At 42.3% G+C, this 25,577-nt stretch overlaps 1 protein-coding gene across 6 annotated transcripts; it reads left to right on the top strand.

Annotated features, from left to right (window-relative positions):
• On the top strand, positions 1–25,229 carry Ccp110 (centriolar coiled-coil protein 110). 6 transcript variants are annotated; one of them, XM_060366959.1, is made up of 16 exons: positions 1–167; positions 1,581–1,680; positions 3,195–3,345; positions 5,514–5,642; positions 8,838–10,479; positions 13,064–13,194; positions 13,712–13,874; positions 14,413–14,552; positions 14,919–15,035; positions 17,486–17,587; positions 17,814–17,930; positions 18,377–18,450; positions 19,747–19,809; positions 20,550–20,609; positions 21,080–21,165; positions 23,433–25,229. In XM_060366959.1, the coding sequence occupies exons 3-16, from the start codon at positions 3,205–3,207 to the stop codon at positions 23,483–23,485; spliced, it is 3,018 nt and encodes a 1,005-aa protein (XP_060222942.1). In that variant the 5' UTR covers positions 1–167; positions 1,581–1,680; positions 3,195–3,204; the 3' UTR covers positions 23,486–25,229. The 6 variants fall into 6 exon arrangements, with proteins under 6 accessions (XP_060222942.1, XP_060222941.1, XP_060222943.1 ...); XM_060366958.1 differs by having other exon boundaries at positions 1,538–1,680; XM_060366960.1 differs by having other exon boundaries at positions 1,538–1,680; positions 3,190–3,345; positions 13,067–13,194.
• Positions 25,230–25,577: the final 348 nt, after the last annotated feature.

Below are 25,577 nucleotides of genomic sequence, written 5' to 3'. Positions count from 1 at the left end.
TGGTGGCGGCGACAGCGGTTGCCTGGATCCCGCGTTGCCGCCCGAGGGACCAGTAATATGGCGGGGAGGAGGAGGAGGGGAAGGCGGCGTACTCAGATGCGCTCTGTCTGAACCGACTGAGGAGGTCAGTCCACGCGCAGAGAAGTTGACCAGGCAGTGGGTATCAGGTATGTACGAGAGACCGGGTTCGTCTTCCTCCGGGTCCAGGCTGAGCTGAGACCCGGGGAGGTGGCATTCGTGTCCCGCGGAGGAGAAGACAGGCGTTCCGGCCGAGCTTGGCTTCCTTGGGTCACGAGCCCACGCAGGCACCGGGAATGGGAAGGCGGGAGATGAGGACCGGGGTGGGGTGGGGTGGGGGATGCTGGGATGCTGGCTCCGCCCAGAGGAGCATCCTGCGCTGAAGAGTAGGCAGGGGATATGGGAATTCAGCTTGGTGCAAGAGGTGGAGGCGTCCCCCAGGGTGTGCACTGACCATTTCTGAACGCTGGTTACCACAACCAAAGGCCCTAGGAGCGCTGTTTACTCTACCTTTGGCACTCCGGGGCATCAGCAGGAGGATAATGCAGCTAGTTCTCTCGAATACCCTTGGTGCTTCTGTTAGGTGGTTCCCACCCTTTGATTCTTCCTAACCTAGAGGTGGATTTGGATGAGGAGGCCCTGTCCCCTTTCTCATGTTTTTAAGTCACATTTGAATCTTAGCAAGAACCAAACATTGTCTCTTTTCTCCAGGAGTTCACGTGCAGGTGAGATTAAAAAAAAAAATCACCATCATTCCCACCATTAGGAAAGCAGCTCCCACGTATTTATGCATTCAGCGTGCCCTACATACAGTACTGCTGACTGCTGTCTGTGCTTTAGCTCACTGGATTCTCATAAAATCGCTTTGAGACAGATCTCTGCTTTATAGATAGGGAGCTGGGGTGCAGGGTTGTATAGCTAGTGTGTGCCTAAATGAAAGATCTTTCTCCCTTTACTGACTTTATAGGAAGTGTATGTATTTGTGGAAACTTAGTGATAAGCAGCCAGGTTGGAGGCTGTGTTACCTTGCATTTGCCTTCAGTGACATTTCTGGCCGAGTACTGGTTATGAATGAACACAAAGGAGCCATGACTCTATAGGGTTTGCCAAGAGGCTCATTGGGCAAAGGTCAGTTGTACTTAGGTATAAATGGAGTAGAAAAGGCATGCCTGGACCTGCTGAGGCTGGTGTGGATGTAAGTGGACCGTGGACCAGTATTGCCTGATGGTAAAGTATGGGGCAGTAGATTTGTGGTTGGGATCACCTTGTCATCAAGACTCCCTTAAAATAAAACCTTGCTTGCAAGTGCTAACTGTGGTGTGAGAAGTGTAGTGTCCTCTTGCACAATCGTGGAATCTGGACTCCCCTCTTTTTAATGACTACTTTTGAGAGGTACAGTTCTCTGGAAATACAGTTGTTCCCAAAGCTGCCATTCTCAGAATTCTCTTCATTCTGCTAATCTTGCTTTGCATTGTTTGATCTGTTTGCCCTAATTAATTTATTAAATAATTTTATAAAGTGCCTTCTGTGTGCTGACACCATTCTGTGTCATGTGGATTCAGTGAGCAAGACTGGGGAGATACCTGTTCTTATGGAGCTTACATTTTGGTGGAAGGAGACACACAACACTCAAGGAAATAAACGAGATCATTTCAGATAGTGGTAAGTGCTTTGGAAACTGGGAAAAAAGCAGGATAATGTGATAGTGATTGAGGCAGGGGAGTGAGGATGGGATGACTGGAGAAGGCCCCTTTGAGGAGGGGACGTCTACGCTGAAACTGATGGGTAAGAAAGGTCTAGTCATGCTTCAAAAGCATTTGATGCTTTCTCCAGTTTCTTTGTCAGCACTGGAGCTTGGCTGTCTCATTTATTGTCAGTTTCTGTTACTGTACCTCTGCCGCTGTACAGTGCTATGCATGGACCACTCAAGGGAAGTGAATAACTTCCTGCAGCAATGAGACATCTCTCTATGGACTGATGCAAGAAAAGTAAAACAATGAAGACAGTTTATTTCCTTAACCTTCCCAGGCTTTTGAGTTTCCCGCTTTCTGTGTAAATGCACAGAAATTATATAACATCATTGTAGTCCCTTTAATGGTGCTTGTAAAGGATGTGTTTTAAAGAAAGTAATTTAGCAGAAATGGATTTATTGAGACTTTTTAGTTTTTTTTAACATCTCATCTACTGCAAATTTTGGTTAGGATACTGTGCTGTGAGTTGTTAAAACAATTGTGCCATAAAGTGTTCTGTTGCTTAGTCTTGCTTTTAAAAAAGTGAAAGTAAACATGCAAAACAATCTCAACATTCTAGAGAACCAGTTGTTGCTTTGAAATTACTCTTGCTTTGCATAAATGGAACAAATACAAACCACAGTGGAGAGAGCTTTGTTGTCAGTGGTTGCTGTAGCTCTTGTTTTCATGATCTAATCAGAACTATGAGTGATTTTTCTTCATATCTAACTGTACTGTGCTTTTCCCCCTGACACTTTAATATGAATTTATATGTTGTATAACCTAAGTCTTCAAATGGCCCAGCAGGGCACCATGTTCCTTCTTATTTCATGTCTGCACGGCCCATATCGTGGATTGAATTTCCCTATTCAGTCTTTGTTAAGTAGCTAATGGCCTTAAAAGGAACATTCACAGGAATCATTGCATTGGGCCTTCTCTTTCCACAGTTTACTGGCTTCCTGGCTTGTTATGATTATGATAATTTTGTTGTTGTTGTTATTTTCCCTTGCCTTAGAGAAGCCAGCGCTGCACAATGTTATGTAACACAAGCAGTCAGGAAATACTTAGAACATGCTAAAACGAAGGTCCGTGCTGGCTAACCCTTCTGGTTACCTAGAATCTTCATAACCCTGTGGTTTTCTCGAAATTGTGAAACTACTGGGCTGACTGTTTTAAGTTGCTTAGTGACCTTTCAGGCTTTCAACTATAAAATAAAGTTAATTCCAGAGCCAGTAGATTTTCTGTTTTCCACCTCTGCCTGAGTTGGCTGGTGTCCATGGCATCAAAATGAAGCTGTAAGATACACAGGCAGAAAATTCCAGGAAGCATTTGAATAGTCCAGTACTCTTGGGTAATAAATAAGTAAGATGTTTTTGTCAGCACTCTATACTAATAGCAGTTGTTTTTTGTTTTGTTTTGTTTTGTTTTTTTCCCCTCCTAGTGCAGTGGTGGGAAAATGGAGGAGTATGAGGAGTTTTGCGAGAAAGCTCTCGCCCGAGTTCAGGAAGCAGCACTGTCCACAGAAAGTTTCCTGCCTGCCCAGGCAGAAAGCGTCTCCCTCATCCGCTTCCACGGGGTGGCTGTACTCTCTCCACTGGTAAGTTTAGTGATTGTTTATTGTTTGTTAAAGGTTTCTTCCACTCTTAAGCATGAATACACATAAGTGCAGGTGCCCAAGGGGGCCAGAAGCGTGCCTTAGATCCCCTGGAGCTGGAGTGACAGACCACATAGGAGCTTCTTTTTGTTATTGTTTTTCCAGACAGGGTTTCTCTGTGTAGCGTTGGCTGTCCTGGACACACTTTGTAGACCAGGCTGGCCTGTCACAGAGATCTGCCTGTCTCTGCCTCCCTGAGTGCTGAATTACAGGTGTGCAGGATTACCTCTGTGCCAGGCCACCGTAGGAGCTGTGAACTGAACGTTGGTCCTCTGGAAGAGCAGCATACCCTTAACCATAGCCATCTCTCTAGCTTCCTTATTTGTTTTAAAATAACTTAAAATCTAATGAATGACTAATGCAGCTCACTGAAAAACAAATGGAAGGCATATAAACAACTGACAAGATGCCTAATGTTTTTTCATAATCAGAGAAATACAATAGAAATGAGTTATCTGTTTTTGCATACTGGATTGTCAGTGATCTCATAGGGCTTTGTGGGGTTTTTTTTATTGTTTTTATTTTTGTTTTTTGTTTTTGTTTGTTTTTAGAGACAGGGTTTCTCTGTGTAGCCTTGGCTGTCCTGGACTCACTTTGTAGATCAGACTGGCCTCAAACTCACAAAAATCCATCTGCCTCTGCCTCCCTAGAGCTAGGATTAATGGCGTGTGTTACCACACCGAGCTGAACTTTGTGTTTTTATGTTGTGGAGAAAAATGAATGTTTAATACATTTTTATAAAAAAAAAAGTTTAATTTTTTGGCAAGCAGTTTGGTAATATTTATCAAAATTTAGGTGTTCATAACTTTTGACTCAGCAATTCTATTCAGGAAGACTATTTTACAAATGTGTTCAAATAAATATGTATAGGTTATAATAGCATCACTTAAAAAAGCCAAAGCTTTCTGGGTATGATGGCACACCAAACCAAGCTCTCAGTGTCAGATATCTGTGAGTTCAAAGCCAACCTGGTGTACAAAGTGAGTTCCAGGACAGCCAATGCTATGGTATGGAGAAACCCTGTCTTAAAAAAAGAAAAGAAAAAAATAGCAAAAATATTAATTGTCAAGCTAAATGACCATTAATAATGGACTAGTTTAACCACGTCCATTGTATACATTTCATGTTCTTATTAAAGTGAACAGGTAGATCTAAAAATGCAAGCATGGAAGCTGTTCTATATGGCTGCAGACAGCGTGCTTTCAGAGGCAGCAGGGGTAGGGGGACCTTCTGGCCTGGGTTGAAATTAGGTGCCACTTTTCTGCTGGGAAGAACTTGTAGTCCATTTCATTAACTTAAATGGGAATACAGAGAGTGAGTGCTGACCTCATAATGCTTTTAGGGAATTAAATGAATGCACATAAAATACTTAGGCTAGTTCCTGGATCATAGGTGGCATTCACTATATGTTAACCATTTGCAGTTTTGAAAAAGGATGATAATTCTTTCTCTGGCCAGGGGTAAGAGAAGAGAGGATAGTAGAGAAGATATATTATCATCATAGACAATTTGATGTCTTTTTTTTAGTGTGTGACCATATTTTAAATCAAAGTTAGATAAGTTGTAAACTAATTTTTGTTGTTTAAGTATTAAACAATCAATGTTTTCTGCCAACATTTTGTAATGAATATTGTAAGCATAGAAAGGTTGGACGGTAACACAGTGACCACCCATACTCTACTGCTTAGGTTCACCCTGAGGTGACATCTTCGGACAGATTCTAAAGGAGGTAGAGAGGTGACATGTCTAGTGACAAGAAGGGTAGAAGCTGAAGAATCCGAAGCGAGATGTCAGAAATCAGAAAGTGTCAGCTGAAGCATTCAGCAGCATCTCCCAGGGCAATCTTGTCTGTCATTTAAAGTGTTTAAGAAGTGACAAGGTACTTTTCCTGTGAGTCTGATTTTCAGTTGGGAATAAGCCACATTCAGTGAAATGCACAGGTCAGAGCTCCGGGCATCTTAATATACGGGTTACATCTGTGTGACACTCACGTGAGCTCCTCAAACCCCAGACACTGCTCAGATGCTTTGTAAAGGGTCTCGGGTGTTCCAATCAAAACTTGGCGATTTGATTCTTTTACTACTGAATTGCATGTTTGTGATGTCTTGCAGCTTACCATTGAGAAGAGAAAGGAAATTCAGCAGGAAAAGCAGAAAGCGCTTGATGTACAGACAAGAAAGCAAGCCAGTAGGAAGAAAGCCTTATTGACTCGCGTCCAGGAGATTCTTGAAAATGTTCAGGTGTGTCGTCACACTCTTCTAGACTCAAATGAAGATCCGAAGTAGACACTGGTAACAGCTTCAGAAAAGCTGACTGATTGCTAAATATGCCTTAGTGTTATATTTGAGAATGATCTGCTGGAGAGAATCCATTTGTTTGTTAGCGCTACCTAGTACTTGAATCAGAGAGGGTCCTTAGACAGTGGCGCTATACATGGGGTATAATTGCTTATTGTCTGTCTTGTGACTACAAACTGAATTCTCAGTGTCAGAGATGATAGAATCGCCCATTGTAGTTAACCCCTGAACTAATCAGACTCTTTAGCCAAGGATCTTCTTCTTCTCTGCTAAAGTAAATAACTACCTTCAAATTTGTGAGTGTGTGTGTACATGTGTGAAATTTTTGGCCTACATATATCTCCAGACCCAAACTGAAATAATTTAAACAACAATATCTACACCTTTTGGAATTATTGTTATTTAGATTAACTCATTCAATGTTTGGTTCACTTTATATTAAAAAGAAAAAAAATGATTTAAGTGGAACAAGTAATTTCTGCCATCTATAAGACTTTGCTTTTTTGTAGTTTCCAGGATTTGTAGTTGGCCTCTGTGACTCCTGCTGGATGACCATGGGTAGTGAGCCATAGGGCATTTCCACTAACTCCTGCCCTCGTTTCCCTGTGGGGTCGTATGGAGTGTGGGTAGCAGATTGTAACTACTCTCTATATTGGTTAGTGTATAGTAGTTTATTGATTTACTGGCTGTTTTCTATTATTACAATAAAAATGGCAGTGTTCTGGATCTTTTCCATGGAGAGGATACAATTGCTATTAAATCTAATAGACTGTTGAAATTGTTCTTGCGTCCCAGAACTTTCTGTTTAGAAAAGCATACACAATATCACTGTAATAGATTCCTTATGCAGACAAGGATTTCATGGAATACAAATAGATTAGGAGGGACTCTTTCATCTATGAAACCTATGATTTGGTTAGAGATTTAGTTTGTCTAACCTAAGGCCTGTTTTACTGGTGTATTAAAAACATAGCTATTGAGTATCAAAGATGTGTTTGCTTACGCCTGGGAGCATGTCCATGGATCCCAGAAATGTGTACCTCTCTTGGTTTATTTTTATCCTGAGGTTGTCACCAAGTATACTTGTGTTTATTGCACAGTACCTGGAGACCATTATGTGTCTTGGGACTTACAAGGTGAAACTCAAGTGCCATAAACTCTAGCAAAACAAAACAAAACAAAAGCCCATACAAAACAACCACTCCAGGTTCTAATAGGCTCTCACTTTTTTTTTCCTTGCTGTACTCTGCTATGTACAGTTAATGTCATCCTAATGTGTCAACTGTTGACCTACTTGTCTGAAAACATAGAGCTTGGTGTCTTCACTTACTGTCAGTTGATCTAATTAAAGTCTGCTCTGTAAGCTGAGCTCTAAGTTGAGACTTTCTAATTTCTATTAACAGTCACTACACAGATGAGCTATTATTTACTCCAGAAATGCCTCATTTTATTTTATTTTATTTTTATTTTTTTATTTTTAAATATATATTTTATTTATTTATTATATATACAATGTTCTATCTGCATATACACTTACATGCCAGAAGAAAACACTAGATCTTATTATAGATGGTTGTGAGCCACCATGTGGTTGCTGGGAATTGAACTCAGGACCTCTGGAAGAGCAGGCAGTGCTCTTAACCCCTGAGCCATCTCCCCAGCCCTGCCTCATTTTATTTTTAAGTCACAACATTTTTCCCCCCTGCACCTGGTAGTCACAGAAGGCTCACAGAGAGAAGGACCCTCTGCAAAGTAGAGGCAGGGTGGTGGTCTCAGGGAGCCAGTGCTCCCAAAGTTTTTTTTTTTTTTTGTTTTGTTTTTGAAGCAGGATCTTACTAGGTAGCCTTAGCTGGTCTTGAACTTACAGAAATTCACTTACCTGCCTCTGCCTCATAAATTCTGGGATTAAAGGTATGCCTGCTACACTCGGCTAAAACTTTTTCACAAGTCTTATTATTTTTATGTCTTGCTTGTATGTCTGTCTGTCTCTACATCATGTGTGTGTCTGGTGCCTGTGCAGGCCGGAAGAGGGCATTAGCTCTCCTGGAACTGAAGTTATAAATAGTGAGCTGCGTTGTGCATGCTGGGAGCTGAACTTGGTGGCCCTGCAAAAGCAGCGAGTGTCTTAACTGATGAGCCATCTCTCTGGCCCCTTGTAGGGAGTTTTTAGCAGATTCTTGAATGAACACATGGGAGGCAGCAGTGTTATTATTTTTGCATAACTGGTGTCTTAAACAGGTTGCCTTTGTCTTATAAGCAACTATGTAAAGCATTTGCTTTCTTGGCACTTACTGCACACATCATCGTTGTTGGTGACGACCTAGGAGTAGTTGCCGATAGTAAGAACATATAACGGAGGACGTGGAAGACATTGCTTCTCTCCCAGGAATAAATTGAACAGGGATTAATAGTGTGTGTATGTGTATTCATTCATAGTTATCTCAGAATAGATCTTTTTTTTTTTCTTTAAAAAATAGGCTAGGATAATCAATACATTTCTTTTGTAGTGGTTTGATCTTCATGAAATTAATAATATAGAAACTGATTGTTGGGTGTGTTTTATTTTTCTTCTGTCTTTTTAAAAAGGAATTTATTTTTATGTGTATTTGGTGTTTGGCCTACATGTATGTCTGTGTGAGAGAATCGGATCCATTGGAACTGGAGTTAGCAGGTGTGAGCTGCCATGTGGGTGCTGGGAATTGAACCTGGGTCCTCTGGAAGAGCAGCCAGTGTTTTTAACTGCTAATCCATCTCTGCAGCCCCTTTTGTCTTTTTGAGACATAGTTTCACTCTGTAGTTCAGGGTGGTCTTGAACTTAAAGCAATTCTACTATCTCAGTCTATTGAGATGACAGACATGAAACTTACTTTGTATTCTCAAATATCAGAACTCTAAATCTTCTCTTGTTTTATTGCAGAAAACAGTGAAATCTAAGGCTTTTTTTTTTTTGAGGTAGGGCACGCCTTTAATTCCAGTGCTTAGGAGGCAGAGGCAGGAGGATCTTGTGAGTTTAAGGGTAATCTGGTGTACATAAAGAACCTATCTTAAAAATAAAACAAACAACTGCAATATCAAAACCCCAGACAAATGCTTTTTTGTGTGATGGAGACATACTAATTTTTAAACTTTCCTTTCCAGGTTAGAAAAGCACCGATTGCTAGTGATTTTGAAGAGTGGGCGACAGAAACCATTTACTCTAATCCAGAAGTGAGAGACGTGAATATTCCTCCTGCAGTTCCAAATAGTCCACAGAGCCCCACTGAGCACTGCGCTTTAGTCAAGCTTGAAGAGGGGACTGTTCTTTTTCCTGTGGGTTCTGAGGACCAATATAACCCTAATAGGATGAGCCTGCCGGGAGACTCAGAAGGCTCTGGCTCTTTGAAGCGATGTGAGAGTCCAGACAGCAGGCAGGCAGAAAACGGAGCTGCTCTAAGGCCCTCTCCAGCAAGCTCACAGGAAACAATTTTTTCTGATAGTCCCCTCTTAGCAAAGGAAGGACAGGATCCGTCGTGCTTGGCTGAAGTCACTCCAGATCCCTACCTAATGAGCCTTCAGAATCTAATGAAGAAGTCAAAGGAATACGTGGAAAGAGAACAATCTAGCCAGAGCCTGAGAAGTAGTGCAAAGAGAAGTGTTACTGAAAGTCATTCAGACAAAGAAAACGATGCTGCTAAGGCTAGTGACTGTGTGAAGGAGAAGGCCCCACCCCTGCCCATAGGCAGGCACTGTGGCTCCGCCATCCCTGACAAACCAAGCCTTAATAAGTCAAATGTTCTCCTCCAAGGTGCTTCTCAAGCAAGCAGCATGGGCACATCAGTTGTAGCTAGCTTTTCTAAACCAGACCTACCTGTAGGAACTGACCCTCCAGATGCCGAGTCAGATTTCAAAGTCTGTCCCACCTTTGCTACTGAAAATAAAGTTATCAAAAGTCTTACAGGGCCCTATGCCAAATTACCTAGTCCAGAGCCAAGTATGAGTCCTACAGTACATCGAAGGCGGTCCAGGCCATCATCAGCTTGTCAGATCCTTATAAACAACCCGGTTAATGCGTATGAGCTAAGCCCAAAGGGAAAAGAAGTGGCAGTGGATAGAATCATTCCAGCTGCTGTTGAAACAAGTGAATCTGAAATTGTGCCAAAGTCACCGACTGATTTAACGGGAGTTTGTTCAAGCAAGATCTCTGCTACCAAAATTGTGTCTGACAATGCAAGAGAGATGGTTGTGGGTAAGCTAAGTCAGGTGCATCAGGCTTTAGGAACTCAGTCAGACAGTAAAGTCACTGTTGAGCATGCTGCTGTGGAAGGTCCCTTCATGCCCGATGAGAGGGGAGTCCAGAGAGTGGACAGTACTTGTATGGGCATGCCCAGGTTGCATGAACTACACGCCACCAGTCAGTGTGTAGCGAGTCAGACCCTGGAAGACGTGTGTGTGCTCAGGTCAGCCAGTATGTTAACAAAAAACTCCTGCAATCCACAGATGGAACTGAACAAGTCTTACGATGTGAAAAACCCATCTCCCTTGCTCATGCAAACCCAGAATTCCAGACAGCAGTTGGACACACCGCCAGTGCCCTGTGGAAATGAACAGCTTTTGGATAACAGTTTGGAAAAAGTTAAGCGGAGACTTGATTTAGATATTGATAGTTTGCAAAAAGAAAATTGTCCTTACGCTGTAACAGCTGGAGTAGCTGATCAGGAGAGGGAACATCTGCCAGCAAGAAGATCCCCTAAGGGGTCCATCTACATTAACAAGAATAAGATCCTAGGAACTAGCCCCAAAGGTAAGAAAACTGGTGGGAAGTAATTGTGAAGTAAATTGTGCTCTGCGTGTTAGGGCATTCACGTTCATTGATCGTACCAGAAAGTAGCACCTGCTTACTGCCCTTTGTCAGGAGTTCTTTGAGAAAGAACTGTGTAGCCCTGGCTATTCTGGAACTTGCTTGGTAGACCAGGCTGTCCTCAAATTCCAAGATCCGCCTGCTTCCGCCTCCAGAGCGCTGGGATTAAAGGCGTGCACTGGCACCTCCCAGCTTGTTAGGATTTCCTAAAGGAGTTTCACAATTGAATGAGGCTTTCGTAGACCACTCTGTAGAAAAGTATTGGTTTCACAAAGGCTTCTCATGGGTAAAACATAATTTTAATCTAGTGGGTTACCTTCTGGACTGTGGTTTCTATTGTTTCTGCCACTCTGTTCTGATCTGTGAGGAGCTTTTCCATATCCTTACCCCTTTGGTACAGCTTTGCCATTAGATCCTTTAGAGTGTCATAACTGAAGCTCTGGTGGTGACTGGAATAGTTTCTTACTGATGAACATGGCTCCATGTTTCTGTTGCATCAAGTTTTACGACATCTTGTTAATACATGTTTTTTGTCTCTTGTTGCTCTTGTCATTGTTTGTAATTATGTGGAAGACACAAATCGAGTAAATTAAGTTCTTTGAATTTAGGGCAAAAATAAGATTAGGACAGAATAATTAAAACCACCTTTATAAAACAAACAAACAAAAACAAGATAAGCTGGGCGGTGGAGACACATGTCTTTAATCCCAGCATTTGGGAGGCAAAGGCCAGCCTGGTCTGCAGAGCAAGTTCTAGAATAGCCAGGGCTACATAAACACTATCTCAAAACAAATAAAACCCACCTTTATAAGAATCTTGATAAAATTACTTTTTAGTTGTGTGAGGTGACAAAGGCATTTAGTCCCATCACTTGGGAGGCAGAGACAGGTGGAGGGAGCGCCGTAAGTGTGAAGTTAGCCTGTCCTGCTTGTCCTGCTAAAGCTACATAGTGAGATCCATTTCTGAATAAAACCACAAACTCTTCTCCCCCACCCCCACCCCAAACAAAAAACCACCCAGTTGGTGTCTGGGGAACCGACGTGGATCCTCCAAGTAGAGAACCTTGATGGCTGAAGGCTGCCCCATTGAATGTCAAAAGCAATGAAGCCACTTGCCAGGCCAGAGTGGTGTGCTTTAGTGAGCATAGGGATGAGGCTAGTCATGCAGGTGGCTGGGGAGCTGTGAGAAGCTGCAAGGCAGACAGCACAGTGTGGCTGCCGCAGCCCACAACTGCCCACACTCCAGTGCCTCTTCCGTAGAGAGTTCTTTGGTAGCCAGCTAGACTAATTTTTTCCCCCAGATGGACTCTTTATCAATGGCACTGTTGAACCGAGGGGCTGTAGTTCAAAGATGTTTTACTTCCCTTCCATATAAAAAATGCACATGGACAAATGCAACTGGTTGTAGCTGAATAAAACATTTTTAGGAGCAAATGATAGGAAGACTATAGCAGTAAGAAGGCAGCATATCAAGCTCACTAAAATCAGTGGTTACAGACAAGCATGGTGGTGCACATCTTTAATCCCAGCACTTGGAAGTCAAGGCTAGCCTGGTCTACATAGCAGTTTCCTGTTCCATCAGGAATTTACGTGGTAAGACCTTGCCTCCAAAAAAAAAAAATTGAGTTTAAAGTCTCAAACTGAGAAAGGTTTATAACCATCAAAATAACTTTTTCTTAAAAATCAAAACAAGATGCAGGGCTCAGTGGGTAAGGTGCACACATGGCAAACGGCAACTGTAAGGACCTGAGTTTGGAGCCTCAGCACACACATGTAATCCTGGTGCTGGGGAGGCGAACATGGGAAGGTCTCTCAGGCACTGGGCAGCTAGTGTGGTGAGTTGGTGAGCTCTGAGTTCTGGGAAAGACTGTCTCAAAAAACAAGATAGAGAGCAACTAAAGACTACCGATGGCTGACATCTGGCCTCTACACGCACACATGTGAAAACACATGTATATTCTGCACCACATACACGAGAGAAAGGCAGAGATCTGGGAGGACAGACAAGAGTAAATACTGGTGGAATGTGGTGAGAACCACATCTCTCATAAGATGTATTTATGTGTGTCTGTCTGCATGAGTGTATATGCCTCACACATACATACCAGTGCCTGAGGAGGTTAGAGTACATTTAATTCCCTGGAATTGGAGTTACATGTAAATGTGGGCATCTGATTTGGGTACTGAGAACCAAATCCGGGTCCCCTGGAAGAGCAGTGAGCATTCTTAACCTCTGCAGTCTTCAGCCCCAAGGACCACATTGTAAAGCTAGTCAGACTTTGGAGACCCTTGGCGGGACATGCAGCCTTGGCTGCGGTGGTTCAGGCCAGGAGAGGTGTTGAATGCGTGGAAGGTGAGGAGGTGCAGCCCTGGCCGGTGAGAAGGGCTCACCCTGGAGAACAGGCTGTGCCCGGCTTACATGAGGACTACCCTCTGGTCAGAAGCACAGTGCAAGCTGATGGCAGAAAACACGAGCTGCTAGACTCTCAGTGAGCTTTCTCCATTTAAGGGCGCATGTTTCTTTTCAGAAGGCCAGGAGATACTAAAAAGCAAGATGTTGGCTTTTGAAGAAATGCGCAAGAGACTGGAGGTGCAGCATGCCCAGCAGCTATCTCTCCTCATAGCTGAGCAGGAGAGGGAGCAGGAGCGACTGCAAAAGGTGAGGCGATGAGACGGCACAGCTGGCAATCGAGAGTGTGTGGTTTGGGCCACATGTGTGTACTGGCAGTTTTCCCTCTGCACATCTTATTCTTAGGTGGTCATTGATCTTGATGTGTGGATAGTATTTTGTTGTCAGAATGTAAGGTCTGATGTTTAGGTCATTACCCAAAGCCACTGAGTGATTTGTGAAAGGGTACCTTATTGAGTCCTTAATTCAGAATTCCTAATATTTGAAAAGGTATTTTAAAAATAGATGCTAAATGTTACGTTTTTCAAGAACAACATCATAAAGATACTTGTTTTGTGATTATTATAGCCATATCTCATTTTAAATTCAACTAAAAAATAGAAAACTAACATTTTAAATCAGCTGAACAAGTTGTCATAATTTTGAGGGAGGAAAACTTGAAATTGACAATAAGGTACCCTTCATTTATTTGGGATAAGCCTACAATGACACTACTTCAGATGTCGTTAAAGGATCTGGCATGCTGTAATACATGGTCAATTTGCAGGAAATAGAAGAACAGGAGAAGATGCTGAAAGAGAAGGCAGTTACAGCAGATGCCTCTGACTTGAGCAGTGCGCTGGAGCTGGAGTGGAGAAAAAGAAGCGATTCTTCTTTGCTGGAAACAATGCTATCCCAAGTGGACTCACTCCAGACTTCAAACAGCTGTGGTAGGTTTTTAAGAATTGTTTTCCACTTGAACGTTGTTGTGCAGTAAGCTATTTCAGTAAGACTGTCCTAGTAATTTAATGCCCATCCCACCCCATTTGCCAGCTGCTTAGTCGCCAGGAAAAATGACATGATATCAGATCTGAGCCCGCAGAGCAGGTGTCTGTGAGAAGAGTGACTTTAACAAAGAGCAGGCAGGTGGGCCCAGAGCCCGCCTGCTCCTTCACGAAGCAGGTGACATGCTCACGTGAGAACAGTTGCTTACCTCCCGAGTGATCTGGAATCACCTCTAATTCCCTAGAAGCAGTAAGAGCCTTTCACAGCATCAATTATCCTGAGATTCTGTTTTGAAAAGCTCCCTCTGGCACAGACGCTGAATGTCCATGGATCTTTTATGTCTGTATTTGGGTCAGTCTCTGAGGCGGTTGTTATTCATCGAGTGCCACAAATGTCTATTATAGCCTTTTGCATGTTCTGATGATGTGGCACCAGGATGATGCCATAGATCACTCTACCGGTCTGCACTGTATTTTTCTCTAGGTGTCACAAATTCTGCCCTACAATATAGCTTTGCCTCTGCAAGTGAAGCACCGTTCTACCTCTGGGGATCACTGACCAGTGGCGTGACCAAACTCTCAGTAACAAGGCCTTTTGGAAGGACCCAAGCTAAATGGTCTCAGGTGGGCAACCTTGCTGTACGTCTATCAGTTGGTTTACATTTTTACTTACTAAGGGGAACATGCATGTCCTAGTACAAGGACAGAGGGTGGCTTGTGGGTTGGCTCTCTCTGTCCACCACATGGGCCCTGGGGCCTGATGGCTAGGGCTCTACCCGCCGAGCGTCTCATAAAGCTATGTTATTTTAGCTTGTATACTGAAGATCGATTATTTTTTGCCTTTCACCAAGTAGCTTAGCTTTTGGTACAGATGAAACTATTATAGGAACAAATGTCTAGGAAGGGATTTTAGCTGGTGGTGACAGATTAAAAGTCACAACTGGGTATGCTGCTAGGATTTTTAAAGCATTGTGTCTCGTTTCTTTTTAGGTTTTTAGTCCAGAACTACAAGCAAAATTTAACAAAATAACTGCTGTGGCAAAAGGATTTCTTACTCGTAAGCTTATGCAAACAGATAAACTGAAGCAGCTTCGACAAACTGTAAAGGTAAGATCATTGTTTTTCATTTCATTTCAGGGTTCAGCTGAGCTCAGCACTCAGATCCAACTTTTTTAGTTTTTGTAATTTAGTTGATTTCATAAGTCTGATTACTTTGATGGTTTTTCCAGAGTACTGGTCCCCTCCCCTCCCCAAAGATAGTTGTGTGGAATGCTCATTTCCAGGCATAACGTGGTGGTGCACTTCCTTTTATTTTTTTATTTGTGTGTGTGTGGCCACAGGGAAACATCAGGTGACCTTATCATCACTCTCCACCTTATTACCTTAAGACAGTCTCTCACTGAGCCTGCGCTCACCTGGGAGCTAGCAAGTTGAGACGGTTTCCTGTCTCTGCCTTCCCTAGCACTAGTTACAGACCATGTGTCACACCTGGCTTTTTACAAGGACATGAGCTGAGGTCCAGGTCCTCACACAGGGAGTGTTTTTACCTTCTGAGCCATCTCCCCTACAGCACTCTTAAGCTTGCAGTTGTGACTATTTGCAGAGAATGTGCATAAGATTAGGTCCAGCAGTACCCTGTCATGGGTGGGAGGGCCTTTTGAAGCCTTACCTCTCTTTGCCGATTTATACAGTTAATGGTTAATGGGAGCGGGAGGGACATTTTCTTCGTGGTGCAGCCACTAGTAAGGTGTTCGTGCTCTTGTGGCAGTCCTGATGAGACCCATTGGGTCACCAAAAAGCGGGGGAGGCATGAAGTAGGAGAAGAGCTATTGAGGAAAAGGGGGGAGGGTGGAAGGAGGGGAGGGGCCATGAGAAGGTGACATAATTGTGAATATAATCTAAAGAAATTTTGTGCATGTATGAAAGTGTCATAATGAAAAGTTAGTCCGAGAACTGTGCTAGTGGCAGAGCATGTGGCTGCCGTCTGCCAAGAGGCTCACGGGATGCCTGAGTTAATTAATTTGGGCCGTGGATTAGTAGGAGACTTCTGTCTTGTCCCTGTGGTGAATAATAGAGGTGGGGAGATCCCCCTGAGGTCTTGGGCCTTTTAGGGCTGAGGGTATCCTTGGGCCCTTGGTAGACATTTCTTAGCTCTTCCCTGTCTCATTTCCACCCAGTCCCTCCACCTCTGCTCCTGTGCAGTTCACACACCAGCCTCTGGCTCACGGAACACCTACGCAGTGAAGGCAAGGCTGGCAGGCCTGCTCCAAGGGGACCTGGAGACAGAAAGCTTTTTATGTGATAAACTACAGATAGCTTGTGTTATGTCACCTTTGTGAATAAGGGTTACCGTTTCTTCTGCTGGTGACAATTTGATGCCTCTCAAGAAGAAACTGGTATGAATGAGTTTTTAAAAAAGGATGTTAAGCCAGGAGGTAGTGGCACACACCTTTAAACCCAGCACTGTAGCAGAGGCAGGCGGATCTCTGTGTGTTCGAGGCCAGCCTGGTCTACAGAGTGAGTCGAGGACTGCCAGGGCTACACAGAGAAGCCCTGTCTTGAAAAACAAAAATAAAGAAAGGAAAAAAAAAGAAAGAAAGAAAGGAAAGAAGTGAAAGAAAGAGAAGACTTTAATCATTCACTCCTATGTGGGCAAAGCCACAGTTCTCTTCCACAAAGTATTTATTTTTGGAGATAAGGTCTAGCCCAAGCTGCCCTCAAACTCATGGCAGTCCTGCTTCAGCCTTTCAAGTGTTGGCTCACAGACATGCTCACCATTTCCAGCTTGAGCAGCCTTAAAGCAGACAGGCAGTCTCTCCCATCCCTGGCATACTGCCCAGCAATTGCCATTTATCTGCCCCATCATACTCCAGAATCACATAGTGAGCCTTCCATCCAGCCCTGGCTGTGCTGTGCTGGCTGCCCACAGCTGAGGTAGCATTCCTCTGCTCTGTGGTCTGGCTTGGCTTTTTGATAAATGGGGAAGTCCCCTGTAGGTGACAGCTGTAGGGCTGGCCCCGGCTGTGCCCATGTTTGTGTGCTTCCTTTTCATACTCCTCCCATTGGCTCTCTTTATCCTCAGCATCTGGACAGTGCAGTGAGCATTACCTCTAGGCCTGATTTATCACTAGGTACAAATCTAAAATCAGCAATATGGTCACGGTCATTGTCATTGCCTGCCTTTTCACCAGCATCAGTTTTTTAGATACTTCAGATTTGGCATTCACCGTAACATACAAATGCTCTCACAGATAGGCCTGTTAAGGTCCCCGAACACCACATGAAAGTTAGTGATGGCTGTGCAAATGACGGTTAATCCAGAACTACTTGACCAAGTCAGGTGGCTTTCTCTCCTGGAGAGAATGCAGAAACCTGCCAGAAGAGCAAAGCTTCTGCCACTCTGAGCAGGAGGAGGCAGGGAAACAGGGTCAGGGGGCTGTGGCTGCTTGATGTGTCATCAGTAGTGGTTTTGTGTTCCTCGTAAATTTTGATGGAGAAAGAAAATAAAAGGAAACTTCCTTAAAAACTGCCGTTGAAGGAGCATCTCTTTCTTTCAGGACACTATGGAATTCATACAAAGCTTTCAGTCAGAAGCCCCGCTGAAGAGAGGCATTGTCTCAGCCCAAGATGCTTCGCTTCAGGAGCGCGTGTTAGCTCAGGTACATGCTGCTGCTCTGACGGGCTCCCGGGAGACTGGTCAGTTTCTAACTGGAGGCCCAGGGCCGGAAATGTACTTCTCTGTTCATTTAAACAGGGAAAATAGGTTTAAATGAAAACTCTTGTACCCTCTCATTACAAATGAAAGAAGTGCACATGGTATATATTTGTATTCAATTCTAGCCTCATCTTTTGAGTGTAGACACGATTTCCTTCTTTTACAACTAGTTGCGAGCTGCCCTGTATGGTATTCATGACATCTTTTTCGTCATGGATGCAGCTGAGAGAATGTCAATCCTCCATCATGATCGAGAAGCCCGCAAAGAGAAACTTCTCCGGCAAATGGTATGTACAACATGCAGCTTTGTGACGAGAGGCTTTTCTGAGCGTGGGTGACGGAACTTCCATGTCGTCGCCAACAGTTCTGAAGCCAGATGACCTCAGGAGTCCCAGCCACTGAGCTATGTAGTAAGCTCCTCAGGAACCACTCAGTGAAAGAATCCTGTTCTGCACTGGGATTAGATGTGAGGGCTGAAACCTGGAATGTTTTGTTCTGGTTGCTCATAGGACGCCATCAGCTACTCTTTATTAAGTGTTCTCATTGCTTTCATGGGTTTCTTTGTGTAGCCCTGCTGTTCTGGAACTTGCTCTGTAGACCAAGCTGGACTTGAACTCAGATATCCGTCTGCCTCTGCATCCTGAGAGTTGGGACTAAGGGGTGGTAGATCATCTTATATGTTAGCACAGTGCTGTTGTTACTACTCAGCCTCATGTTCCTTTTGTACTTGAAGGACAAAATGAAAAGTCCACGAGTCGCGCTTTCGGTGGCAACACAGAAGTCTCTCGACAGGAAGAAGTTCATGAAGTAAGTTCAGTTTGTCGCTTTATTATTGACAGTTAATTTTTGTTAGCGGCTGGTCTGTTTATGTTCCAGTAAGAAATAAACAGGGGCTGGAGTGATGGCTCAGTGGGTGAGAGCATTGGCTGCTTTTGCAGGGTTTCTTCCCAGCATCCACTTGGTTGCTGGGAATCCTCAAACTCTGACCCCCGGGAGATGCTGTCCTCTTCTGGTCTTCACAGGTACTGCATGCACACCTACACTTAATGGTGTTCAGGCAACGTTCTCATATGCATAAAGTAAAAAAACAATGGCACTTAAGAAGAAATTACAATTTGCTTTTCTGCAGTTGAGCTGATAGAAATGCCTCTTTATCCATCTCTCTCTCTCTCTCTCTCTCTTTTTTAAGATTTATTTGTTTATTATTTATACAGTATTCTGTCTGCCTGTGTGCCTGCAGGCCGGAAGAGCGCACCAGATCTCGTTATAGATGGTTGTAAGCCACCATGTGGTTGACTAGGAGTAGAACTCAGGACCTTTGGAAGAACAGCCACTGCTCTTAACCTCTGAACCATCTTTCCCATCTTTCCAGCCCCTCTCTCTTTTTCCTTTTTTTTTTTTTTTTTAAGATAGGATCTTACTTTGCAGCCTTGGCTGGGTTGGAACATATGATGTAGTCTACCTTGGGATTAAAGGTATCTACTACCATGCTGTGTAGAAAGTCCCATTTCAATATAGAGATTTATTAAAATTAGTGGTAAAAAGCTGATTTGTTGTTTGATAAATTATTTAATTAGCAATCAGCTTGTATGGCAGTCAGACAGTCTCAATAGTGAGTGCTTATATTTACTCTTTAATTATTTCACCATTTACATATATTTCCCCCAATATCTGAAACATATCCTGGGGCAAACGCTCCAGAGGAAGTATACATTCTAGTAACTATTATTTAAAAACTTAATTTTTTTGTTTGTTTGTTTGATATGTATGAGTGTTTTGCTGGCATGTAGGTTTGTTCACCGTGTTTACTTGGTGTCCAGGGAAGCCAAAAGAAGGTACAAGATCCCTTGGAACTGGAGTTACAGGCAGTTGTTATTTGCCATGTGGGTGCTGGGAACCTAACCCAGGTCCTGTGGAAGAGCAGCCAGTGCTCTTAATGTCTGCGCTATCTCTAGCTCCTAAAAACTTTCTTGACGCTAGTTTTTAATATGCTCATCAGCACAGGCTTTTAGCAGGCCCCTCACTTCTCAGTGCCCACCTGTTTTTTGTAAGCCTGTGTCTTTCCTTCTCAAACTTTATGTCTTTATCTTTATATCGTGCCAGAGTTGCTGAAATGGGAATGCCAAATAAGAAGTTTCTACTTAAGCAAAACCCTTCAGAAACAAGGTGAGAAAAATCGCTTCATCTCAGTGAGAGGCTTTTTTTTTTTTTTTTTTTTTTTTTTAATTTTATGCCCCAAACTTGCTTTTGTTTGTTTCTTTTGTTTTGTTTTTTGAGACAGGGTTTCTTTGTTGTAGCCTTGGCTCTCCTGGACTCTTTGTAAACCAGGCTGGCCTCAAACTCACCATGCCTTGCAGAGCTTGCTTAAAAAAACAACTTTGCCTTTCATCAGTAGGACACTCCTCCTGACTGGAGGAACTGAGGCTCAGGGCTCATATTAATGTCCGATCCTATTCCTGGCCACATGTGGGTCAGGTCAAAGGTTCCTGCACTGTTTGTAGGATAGGCCATTTCTGGCAGAAACTTCAGACTAATGGAATCTTTGATACTTGTTTAAAAACCTTAGGATGTCTACTTAGCACATAGAACTTATTCTCCCCACTTGTGAAATGAGTGTTTTGTTTCGTGTTTGGGAAGTAGGCGTTGGTAAAACATATCAGTTAAATTCTGTAAAAGCACAGGGATTGCATGTGTTGAACATTGCTCTCCTGAGAAAAACCTGAGGTCTGTGCTCATGGTGAGCAAAATTTAAGTCCCTTACTGATTTGCTTTGGTCAGTTTGCTTTGCCCTGTTGACAGCATAGATGGCTTCTAACCTCACTGTTGTCACCTTTCACCCATTGAAAGAAAGTGGGAAAAATGGAATTTGTCTTTTGGAATTAATTTTGCATTTAATTTGTCAACAGAGTCCTTCAGCCAAACCAAGGACAGAATGCACCTGTTCATAGGCTACTTAGTAGACAAGGGTAAGAATGCCACACACACGGGGATTTGAAAACATTCAAGCCAAGATCAGTTTTGAGCCAGAGAAATAATGATACTGTTCTCCTCAGCGCAAGATCTACTGTGTGTGCTGTGCTGTGTAGCATCAAGCTTGACTGTGTAGACAGCCCTCTGGTGCCTCTTAGCTACCATCTGATATTGGCATGCTTTTACTTCTCATTTCACACCATTTTGCTCATGTGTTTTAATGTAAGCTTATCTGTCGAGTGACTTTAGCCTCACCCAATGATTCTCCAACCAAGGGTGCAGCAGGAGTCTGGTCTTTCGCTGAGACAAGCGCAGCTCTCCTGATAGCTGCGTGTGTGTGTGTGTGTGTGGGTTTCAGTGCTTCTCAAGCCTCCTTATGCTTCGAGTAGTTGGGACTGTGTGGTTGTTTTCTCTGAAGTTCAGACTTTCATGCGAGTGACTTATTAACCTTTTTATATTCAATTAGAACCCCTAAGACATCAGTGAAGGGGGTTGTGCAAAATAGACAGAAGCCTTCACAGAGCAGAGGGCCTAACCGAGCGCCTGTATCAGGTGTGTAGCAATGATTTCTGGAGCCCGTTCAACAAGGGGCATGCGCAGTCTGCCCCGTGACTCAGGCTTCACAGTGGGACATGCAGTCTTCCTTGCCACCATAGTGCTGGCATATTCATAGACATTGCTGTTGGGGACCTTTGTCTTCGTATTTTGTGGCAGCCAGGAAATCCTACGAGTTAGACTACGTGTCTTAATGAAAAGACCGTTTTTAATTTGGAAAGTTTTGTAGAATTATCCAGGCTTACTCAAAACTTTTATAGATGAGGAGAAATGATCTCTCATATGGGTGTGTTCAGCCCCATGGCATTGTGTCAGGCAGGGTTTCTGAGTCTGCATGACACAGGACCCACAGTGACTATGCCCGGTGTATGGGAGGGAGTCCCAAGCCTCCCTTTGTAAGAAACCTGAGCCGAATCTCCTTTTACTCATCATTTGAGCATTATTCAAGGGTAAAACTGAAACCTGTTTTAAAATTCAATTTATGGTGGCAAGAAAGACAGATTCAGTCTTGAGCTAATCCAAAACTCTTAATGTTTGTTGGTGTTGTGGTTAAGACATTTTGATTATGCTCACTGGATTACGCAGCCCATTAAAGACACTTTAGAATGCTATGCTTTCACTGCTGCTTTTTGACACTCACAGATTGCTGTATTAATTCCCAAACAATAGAGAAAAGCTGACTTGATTCTAATCTCCCCACTAATAAACACTTAGGCAATGTGTACAGCTATATCAGTGATTGTTTTCCTCCATGTCAGATGAGAAGAATCAATATTACAGCAAGTGATTTTGCTACTTCAGTCTTTCTTATTATCACCAGTTGTTCACATAGATTCCAAGAGGGAACGAGCTGTCAGGAAATGTAAGGTGATTGCAGACTTTTTGCACGAATGCTGTGAACATAATTCATAATGTCACACATATCTAGCATGCTTAATAAGATATGCCTTTGAAATCACCGGGTGACAGTTATTGGAGTTGTTTGAAGGGTACCTGATTGGAGAACCCACTTTTAGAGACCCAGTCAGTCAGCTTTGCAAGAACGCGGACCAAACAGCAGCTCTGTGGCTGTGACGTTATGTGAAGTGTTAGGATGGTTTCCATTCTTCTCAGGTTAGTGTTAGCGATTGTGCTAACTGAAGTGGCTGGAAAATCATTGCAGAGTGTTGTTTTGCCCAGTAGCATCAGCTTGCCACTGTGACTCCCCTCCGTGTTTTTTTTCTCATGCATTTCATCTCCATGATTTGTCACTTGTGAGTCTATAAGCAAAGAAGCAAGTGCTCTTTCCGCTGAGTAGTTGACACTACAAGAGATGAGCAAGCAGTCGCCGTAGTTAATAATGTGCAAGGAATGTAGCTATTGAAGCTTAATTGCAGCACAGTAATATAAATATAATCAACGTGTACATTCTTTGTTTTAAAGAAGCAAAAATGTGTTTTTCTAAAATTGTATTAATATATGAATGTATAGACAATGAAAGTACAGAATTCTCAATTCTTTCTTTGTAAATTATACATAAACAGAGAATTGGACATGCTAACTAAAATGCTACTAAAGTGCTAATTATGAACTCACTGTTGCTCTTAAAAGAATTGCTTTACCCTAGAAGATTTCTAATGTCTTGGATTATGTTTTAAATAAATATGAAACTATGCTTTGATTTGGTCGACATGAGCTTTAAGTTTATAAAAACCTTTGTTTGTTTTTGTATGAGGAAGAGTCTCACTTTATATATAGCCCAAGTTGGCTTTGAGCTTATGATCTTCCCCATCAATGATCACAGCTACCACACCCAGCTCCAAACACTTGTTTTTGTTATGGTTGGATATCATTCTTTTAGGCTGAGATTTAATTTGCGAGTGCCCACGAATGCTGCCCAGCATTTGGAATTTTTCTACACGTTAAATTTCAGTCTCTGGGCCTATGCTTGAAGTATATTTCTTCGTTGGCCCTGTGTATGAGAGCGACTGTGCAGTGGGTCTGGAAACTACTGACCAAAGTAGAGTAGGCACTGGTAAAACAAAACAGGAGACAAAGATGAGGTCAGCTGAGTTCTCAGAGTTTCCAATTCTAGCTATGTTAGCTGAGGCAGCTGATGGTCAATGCTTTGGGTTTATTGTCCTTAAAATGAGAGTGACAGTTTCTACCTCAGGATTAAGTTTAACAACATATATTGCTTAGCCCAATGCCTGGCAATTTACTAAATAATATCACATAAAATTTCTACACTTGAAAAATAATTATAATTTTTGCTCTATTTTTAGGAGCATATGCAGGAAAAATCCAAAGAAAGCGGCCAAATGTTGCGACAATTTAAGAAGACAGCATTCGCTGGGATGAAGCAGGGAAGGAGGGCGTCCTGTTAACCCACATTCCATTTCCTGGCCAGGGCTTCTCCCTTTGCCCTGGACTCTGTGTATGCAGGCAAAGGGACAGTAAGGGCTGAGCATTTGTGTGTTAGTTTGGAAAAGTCCTGCCTCATTTTCCTACTAATGTTAGTTTGGGTGAAAATGATTAGCATTTAGTAATTGCCTCGTCTCTGAGCTTTTCCTGTATAAACATATTATATGTGCCCAGAGGTCTACAATCACCCTTTTTTATAAACATAAAAAAAAATATTTGGACCTATTTTTACAAAGTATTGAAAAGATATCACCAATTGTAAATTAGCCCTAAAACCTAAATTTCATTCATGACTATATACTGATTGCTGAATTTGATAAACAATTAGAAACTGTTCTATTCAAAAGGAAATTATTGCAGAAATATGTTTTCTAATTTTAAACACTCATAAATTCCATACCCTTTTGACTTGCAGTATAGTTATATAGGATGAAACACTTGCCTTGCTATATCCCAAATAATTAGTGACTGGGAGTCCTAGTTTTGGGTAGAAGACCAAGTTCCTGTGGACAATTGGTTGTTAGGTTTTATGTATGTTACTATTAGGTATAGGAAGACCAGATTACAAGCACTTTCTTGGAAGGTGGCAAGTTTAGAGAAGACAGCACAATTTCTATGAATATAGTACCTGGGAATGCACTGTGAAAATGGGGGGCACCAGAGCGCATGCAGCTAATTCTATTTAGTCTGTAGAGTTTATTTCCTCATAGTTGTCTTTTTTAGCATGCTTTAATTAGGAGAGAATAAAGGGCTATTTAATAAATATGGATTTCAGATAGCATAGAAATACTGTCTAGTTTAAAATCTGCAGTATAGGTACTGAGATTTATGGCTTTCATGACTAACATATTCATTAAATGCATCAACCAACAATGTACCAACAAAACATGATTTTATGAAAGAGAATGTCACTTATGTAATTCCAAAAAGGGCTTTGTGGGTTCTCATATAACATTGGGGTTGTGTATATTTGATCCTTATAACTTGAATTTTAAAGACAGTAGTATTTTGAAGATGCAGCCTATATATTCTTAATCACCTTTTTAAGAATATGGGGAGATTGTTTTTCTGATCTTCTTCTGAGATACAACTTTTATACCCAGCCGCAGTTACAAAATAATAACCCTCTCTGGGTATAAACTTGATTTTCTTTATTCAGACTTACCATTTATTGAATTAAAAAAAGAAGACAGTCAAAAAAGTCCAGGTTACACATTTTTTACTTGTATGAAAGGTATACCATGGTGTTACCTTTCAAATACCCAAACACTCAGGACACCACTTGCTTGTATCATTGTGGGCTCTTCAGTAAGGAAGAGGAGCTTAAAGTTTGTGTATATTAATATGAATTAGCTAAAGTAAACTGTGTTTTGGAAAGTTACAACTACTTTTAGATTAAGGCTGAGAAACTGGAATGTTTTTAATTTCAAGGTAAAAGTTTGTGTGTTTTACATTTGAATGTTCAGTTTTCTCTTCAGAAAAGTGCCAGACACTGTTTTGTGCTTTTGAAGAAGTTTTATTTATATGCTTTATTTTTTTATTGTTGTTTTTACTTTAATGGAATGTGTGTTAATGTGACTTATTTATTTTTATACTTTGATTTTCACTAGTTTTGCTTCTAGGTAAAAGGCTAAATAAACCTTTCATCCTAAAGGAAATCTCATCAGATCTTTTTATTTTTAACCAAGGGAACTGATCTTTAACCATTGGGGACTGAAGAACTTGTGGCCAAAACAGCATCTAAGATGATGGTGTTTTCCAGCTTAAGTCCCATGAGAGGCATACCCAATTAACAGGTAGCCTGTCCTGCTGCCACAGTTGAATAATGTCTTTGCTTCTTAGGAGCTAGACATCTGCCAAGAGCAGTGGAGGGACGGAAGAGGGAGGGAGTGCTTAGGTGACTCCCAATGATGCCTTTGCCTTTCACATTGGGAGCGCTAGTATCAGATCTTCATAGCTAGTTGTCTCCTCTTGCTGAGATGTTGTTACTTGGTCATCTGCAGGGT

Source organism: Meriones unguiculatus, chromosome 14, assembly GCF_030254825.1.
Source record: "Meriones unguiculatus strain TT.TT164.6M chromosome 14, Bangor_MerUng_6.1, whole genome shotgun sequence".
Taxonomy (NCBI): domain Eukaryota; kingdom Metazoa; phylum Chordata; class Mammalia; order Rodentia; family Muridae; genus Meriones; species Meriones unguiculatus.
Note: the sequence above shows the minus strand (reverse complement) of the source record. Positions and strands in the feature narration are given on the sequence as shown.